The sequence below is a fragment of the Myotis davidii genome, unplaced genomic scaffold (genome assembly GCF_000327345.1).
Source record: "Myotis davidii unplaced genomic scaffold, ASM32734v1 scaffold582, whole genome shotgun sequence".
Lineage (NCBI taxonomy): Eukaryota > Metazoa > Chordata > Mammalia > Chiroptera > Vespertilionidae > Myotis > Myotis davidii.
The window spans coordinates 1,197,269-1,204,582 of NW_006294113.1; the positions used below are offsets into that span (position 1 = coordinate 1,197,269).

The window sequence follows — 7,314 nt, forward strand, 5'->3', positions numbered from 1 at the left end:
TGAGCACTACTATTTGTACAGAGATCTAAAAGACTTGATAAGGGCAGGGTAATAAGTGGAAAAGTTTGTCGTTAACATTCCACAAATCAAAAGAAGATAATTCATAAGACTCTCCCATCTAACCTTTGCGTGAGGTTGAAATGATGCCTTTTATATTTTGTCAGGAGACTGGAGGTTCAATAGTTCAGAGACTCCATGGCCAGGTCAAGCCAATGCCGTTGTGTCACCTTTACATCATATTTCCGATATTCTAATATTTCCCCTTTAACTATGTTGCATTGAAAGTTGTTGGGTTTTGTTTTGTCTTATGATTTAAAAATTGGGCATGTTCCTGTATCACTATATCAATGAGAATGGCTTCTCTATATCCCATTTAATAATTTGATGCACTATAGTTTTCTTGTTTGTTTGTTTGTTAAACCCATTCTAATTCCAGATGGTGGAAGAGATTCCCAAATGCTAGGAGATATAATATAGAGCAGCGGTTCTCAACCTGTGGGTCGTGACCCCTTTGGGGGTCGAACAACCGTTTCACAGGGGTCACCTAAGACCATCAGAAAACACATATATAATTACATATTGTTTTTGTGATTAATCACTATGCTTTAATTATGTTCAATTTGTAACAATAAAATTGGGGATCACCACAATATGAGGAACTGTATTAAAGGGTCGCAGCATTAGGAAGGTTGAGAAACACTGATATAGAGGCTTTAGGTTATAGGGGTGGGGAACCTTTTCTCTGCCATGGGTCATTTGGATATTTATAACATCATTCAAGGGCTACACAAAATTATCAACTTCACAGTCAGCCTGCTATATTTGGTCAAACATTTCATTAACCCACCCCTAATGCCATGGCAGGGCCAGGACAAACGATTTCGAGGGCCTTATACAGCCCGAGGGCTGGATGTTCCCTGCCCCTACATAGGAGACATGGCTATTTAGGACAGATGAGCGCATAGAATGAGAACAGAGTAGAAATATTATGTTACCTGGTTAATTGATTGACTTGGGCAGATCAATGAGATGCAGCCTACAGTAATGTGGTGGTACAGGACACACTTCCACTGTGCAATACCCAGGGTGAGCAGTTCGGTCTGAATGGTCTAACATATGTTAACATTGTTTTCCTCCTCAGCACTGTATGGCTGGGACTGTAATGCTTTAGACTGTTGGCTAATGTTCCTAGTTCGAGGGAACAATCACCAAACTCCCAGATTATGGCGTCTGTTCATTTGATATGATTTTTTTCTCTTTGTAAATATTCCATGGAAGTATCAGTTGACACACTGGCCTGTTATTTGATGAAGGTGACTTCCTTCAAAACTTTGCAATATAAGACCTGCAAATCTGGAGTAATTTGCAACCGAACAAAAACAACTGAATCCTAAGTCATTTTTAGTGTGAATGCAAAACTTATTGTTTCCATGGATATTTATAAAAACATTTAAAAATGTAAACTAAAATAATGAATTTAATTTTATTTTCCTGAGATTTGACTTATTAGGCACCAAATCTAGTTTTATCTTTATGAGCATCTTAAAATAATATTTGTGTGCTTACAATGTTCTAGGTGCTGTACAAAAATATTTTTTTAAAAATGCCTCCCCCCCCCAAAAAAAAAAACACACAAAACACCCAACATAGATTCAAAATGAAAACAGACAATAAACAAAAGTAATTCTCTACTTGGTATTTTTCTTTCTGTCCCAAGAGTTTTTTTTTGATTAAAAAAAGTCAAGCAAATAAAGAAATGGCAACAACAAAAAACACATCCTTCCCTGAAAGAAGCTCATATAAGTTTAGGAATAGATGCTTTGAGACATGATTCACAATGTTCTGTGACCCATGCAAAGGATGAAAAACCAAAAAAAAAAATTCATTTTTTTCTCTTAATAAACATGCTCCCATAGCAGAGCTATAATTTTAGGATAAAAATGTGGAAGAATGGGTTGAGGCATAAGCTGTCATCATACACTAACCACAGCGATGAATAAAGAAGCAGGGAAACTCTTTATTGCGAATAGCTTGAACAACTATTCACAAATGCTTTGGCAGTGGTCCTCTGGACTGTTCGTGTCTGAAGCCCCCCATGAGGGCACTAGCTCCTATTTCTGCATTTATGGCTTCAGGTCAGAGGGTAATGCTGCGCTCCTTTTAAAAGTACCTGCAAAAGGCTCAATCAATTCATCTGTCCTTGATGAAATGCTCCTGATAGCCGATTAAAATACGTTCCAGCCTCCTGTAACATAATATTTCCGAGGGTCTAGCCTTCCTAGATTTCTAGATTCCCACAGTTTCACCAGAAAATATTAAGTTTTGACCATCAAATACACTTTCACTATTAAAGTATAGACTGTGGTCTTGTGGGCTAATAGTACTGTGATGAGAGTCAGGTGCCCTTCACCTTTCACCGAGCTGGGGGCTGTTGGAGGACCCCCAAGTGTGTACTTGATATTAACTAGATTTTTGAATGGTGAGCTTCTCTTAGTTTACAAATCTGGATGACTCACTAAGCTGCCATATTCTTAAAGCATTAAGAATAGTATTTAAACTCAGATTAAAGCAACAGGGAAGAATGGTTATGTAAGCCACTGAAAGCTTACAGGAAGCAGAATAAAGTAATCCAAAGGTCTTTTTAAATTCTAAAGAACAGTCCTGGGAAAAATGTGTGCAAGTCAGTCTGTGAAGGACCTGGACCAGCCGTGGGCAAACTACGGCCCGCGGGTCGGATTCGGCCCGTTTGAAATGAATAAAACTAAAAAAAAAAAAAAAAAAAAGCTTCTCTGAGGTTTTGCATGCTTAAAAAAAAAAAAAAAAAAAAAAAAAAAAAAAAAAAAAAAAAAAAGACTGTAGCCTTTTATGTAATGATGTTTACTTTGAATTTATATTAGTTCACACAAACAGTCCATCCATGCTTTTGTTCCGGCCCTCCGGTCCAGTTTAAGAACCCATTGTGGCCCTCGAGTCAAAAAGTTTGCCCACCCCTAACCTGGACATATAGGTTGGGGTTTATTCATTTATTTTCAGACTTTGGGTACCAGGAGCACAGTGTTTGGCTACTTCTATGCCCATTGAATACCAGACACTGAATGAAGACACCAAGGACACAGATGAAATGACATGGCATGTGTCTTGATGAACCTGTAGTGTAGAGATGGACTTGAAGACCAAGAGAGGATAAGGAGTTTTTATACTAAGCTCAAGGAGAACACAAACCAATGAGCATTCACATCTAGGGAAGGCTTCGCTCTGTAGTAGACTGATCTTGATACATGAAAGGTGTGTAGAAGGATCAACGTATGCAAAGCATGGAGGGAAGAGAAATATGGAGGTGTCATGGTACCTATTAAGTTTGGAATTGCCAAAGCAAAAACTAGGAGAGTGTTGTTGAACAGTTTATAAAGCCTAGCACACAAAGGATCATAAACTATATTGAGAAATGCATGCTTCATTCCGTAATATTTAGGAGGCCAAAGAGAACCAAGACATTAGGAGTGCATGGGCAGATTTATTTTTAGAAAGATTACTCTGGTGCCAAGAGAGAAAACACTGTGTGTGTGTGTGTGTGTGTGTGTAGGGCAGGGATCAGGGTGACACTAAATGCCGAAAGACCAATTAAATGATGAACATACATTTTCATTCTGCCAATCAATCCTGCATTCAAATATTTGTTCAGTGTCTCCTGTATAGGAGGATTTCCACAAATGTTTTAAAAATTAATTAATATTTCATGTAGATAAAATAAGGACGATACTCATTTTTTTCTATACCCATTTTGGATATGAAGAAACTGAGCCTCAAAGAGGCTGACACCACACAAAGACTTAATCTCACAGAAATTAAATCACCTGCCCAGGGTCACACACAGACATCTTCAGTGGTTTTTGGGTTTCAATCCTGGTATCAAAGCCTTTAAAAAATATGTTTTTATTGATTTTTATTTTAGAGAGAGAAGAAGGGAGAGGGAGACAGAGAAACATAGATTGGCTGCCTCCTGCTCATCCCCTACTAAAAATTGAGCCTGCAACCTGGGCATGTGCTCTGACAAGGAATTGAAGGAGTGAACTTTTGGTGCATGGGAGGCTCAACCAACTGAGCCATACCAGCCAGGGCTTAAACCAAAGCCTTTTATTCCACACCTGTGATATTTGCTGAAATGAGAGGCAATAAGCTTTACTGAAAAGTGGGATTAGACTAATAATCAAGATGTCTAGATTTTTAAAATATATTTTTATTTATTAAATATATTTTTATTAAAGGAAGGAAGAGGGAGAGATAGAAACATCAATGATAGAATCATTGATCTGCTGCCTCCTGCACACCCCTACTGGGGTTGGAGGCTGCAACTTGGGCATGTGCCCTTGACCAGAATCAAACCTGGAACCCTTCAGTCTCCAGGCTGACACTTTACCCACTGAGCCAAACCAGCTAGGGTCTGACTGCAGATTTTTAGATGAACTCTTCCATGCAACAACATACCTCAGGAGAAACTTCTGTGATTCCAAATTGGGATAAACTTTGATGCAAAACATTGGTATTAAGTGAACGCAGCACTTCCTCAGATGGCAGGGCGTCAGAGATGCCTCCTTTTCGGTTTATGGGAGACACGAAGAGTTCCACACTGTTCTTCTTGCCCTAGTAAAAGAAGGTTATTTGTATATGTTAATAGACATTTTCAAACATCTTTGGGAAGTACTTTTACCTCCTCTAGAAACACCACAGAAAGCTGGAACCCTAGAATCTTAAAAGGCATCATGGAGGTTACATTTATTAGTTATTCTCGGGTACACTTAAGGCTACCAGTCCAGAGCCCAAAGTCTTGAAGTGGCCTTCTTTCAAGTAATTGACACCTCAAGATTTGTAATTTTATATCTCATTGGATGCTGGTTTATTTTCCATTCCATATTGTAATTAAATATTTTCCTCCACCACTATTTATGCCCCCTAAGTCCTCCTCCACCTCCCCCTCCCCCTCCACCTCCACCTCCACCCACTTTCCTCTCCCCTCCACACTCACCACCCCCTTGTCCATGAGTTCTTTCTTTCTGTTTTTCCTTTGTTGCTCAATCCCTCCATGCCCCTGCCTCCCCATGCCCATCCCCAGAGCTGTCAGACTGCTCTCTATTTATGAGTCTCTCTATTTTCTTTGTTTTGAAATATACTGTTCAGATGTTCCCTGAGTAATTGTGTTTAAAGAAGCATTATAAAATCAAATGAATGAAATAAAGCCTAATGCAATAGTACAGTTATTAGACATTGCTACTCCATTTTTTTCTTATAACTTGTATTTCTGGAAGGCTGGAATCACTAAGGAAGGTGATGTTACATGAACTTTGATTTTGCTTCCCTGATTCTGTTCTTCACCTCAAACGTACCACTTTTAAAGTCTATCCCTTGGGTAGAAATGCAGGATACTTTCCTATTAGTATTGCCCCATTAGCTGAAATGCAGAGAGAGGATTTTTTTTCTATCATAAATGGAAGATAGGACACATAAAAAGTAAACACACCACGGAAATCTATCAGAGTCTCTTTAAAAGTTACATCTATCACGTACTTATGGAAGGAATTATTGCTAGTCTTTTCTTTTTGACATGGAGTTCTCTCATGTTAGAAAATTTTCCTTTAATGCCATTTACCAGAAGTTCATCCAGGTATAAAATACTACTAGCAATCCAGAAAACAAAACACATTTCCGTGTTTGCAGGGAACAACAGACAATGACTAAGTATAGTATAATACTGATGTCCAACGTGTTTATAATAATTTAAATAGTTTATGACCTAATAACAACAGTAGCGAGACTAGAGCACTTGTTTTCTGCCTGACACACTCTTATGTACCTTAAATCTGTTATCTCATTTAATGCTCAAAACCCCTCCAGGACAAAGGTGTTATAGTTCTCTCCATTTTGCAATTGAAGACACATAAGTAGGTTGCCTGCGGTCATACAACTGGGAGATGGCTGAGCTGGAAACGGGGTACGGTTATGTCTCCAAAGTAGATGCTCTTCATAACCATGCTCTGCTGCCTTGGGTATCACCATAACTCTACCCATTATAATAACTGCTCCTAGAAACAGGTGTGATAAATGCCACCAACATTCTCCCGGGATATGTGTGTTCCTGCCTTTTTACCCCTGCAAAGAGCTATATATCTATCTATCTATCTATCTATCTATCTATCTATCTATCTATCTATCTATATATATATATATATATTCTAGAGCTAAGACATCTATAGTACCTACATCTCTATGTCTTCTCATTAAAATAAGATACTTTGGATATAAAACTCATTTCCCTCTTTCAGGGCACTAGGAAATATTGTATTTCCTCTTCTATGGTACTGAGCTAAAAATTTTGGTGTTTAAGTGTATTTGATTCCAGGAAATAGTTGACTTAGAGAATAAGTCATTATGGGGAATGAAACAACCCTCACCCCTCCACACACACACATAACAATGAAAAGAAACAAAATCCCTAAACCGAAGTAAAAAGCAAATTCATCTCCGTAGCTGGACACATGGATGTTGATTCAGTAGAAAGCTGAGCTCCAGCAGGAGAATCAGAATGTAAGGCAAGGGGACCGTGGGGCCCTGGCTTGAGTTCCCACTGCAGTGGAAATTAAGAACAATTGTAAAACTGCAAGATGATTCCAAAGTCCCTTTTCACAGGAACCTTGGTTAATTAGCTTTTTATAAAGAGAAAGTCATCCGTTTTGAATTTGCCTTTCTCTGCCTTTGCTCATGCCTGCCTTCAGGTGCTGATGGGAACAAGTGGTGGGATGACATCAAGGTTCCCAAACCGTGAGATAAGCGGGGAAGGAAGGATATGGGTGATTGGCTGGTAGATGGGTCTAAAGTGGGCTCTATTCATCAATCCCTCTGGGTTTGCCTCATTCCCACACCACATGCCCATCCAAGTTTTCTCCAGGCTTTTCAGGACCACCTATTCTTGCATTCCATTTGGAGTGCTGTCCTCAAGGATTGGTTTTCCTTTCTTTTTAACCAAAATCCTGTCTGTGCACTCAGTATCTTCATCCTATTGCTATCCTTGAAGGGGTTTTCATAGATACCACATGGAGACAATGTTTTAACTGATGCAGAAGGCTTAACTTTTAGAAAAACCATCAACAGAACAACGAGAAAACCCACTGCATGGGAAAACATATTTGCCAATGTCATATCTGATAAGGGCCTAATCTCCAACATTTATAGGGAACTCATACAACTTAATAAAAGGAAGATAAACAACCCAATCAAAAAATGGGCAAAGGACCTAAATAGACACCTTTCAAAAGAGGACAT

General features: G+C 38.8%; 1 protein-coding gene across 1 annotated transcript in view; it reads right to left on the reverse strand.

The window, feature by feature from the left end:
* PTPRR (protein tyrosine phosphatase, receptor type R) overlaps positions 1 to 7,314 on the reverse strand; it is a 122,218-nt gene that overhangs the window by 113,499 nt on the left and 1,405 nt on the right. The window contains exon 2 of the mRNA XM_015566849.1: positions 4,486 to 4,641. Within this exon, the coding sequence (XP_015422335.1) occupies positions 4,486 to 4,641 (156 nt within the window). The remainder of the gene's footprint in view (positions 1 to 4,485; positions 4,642 to 7,314) is intronic.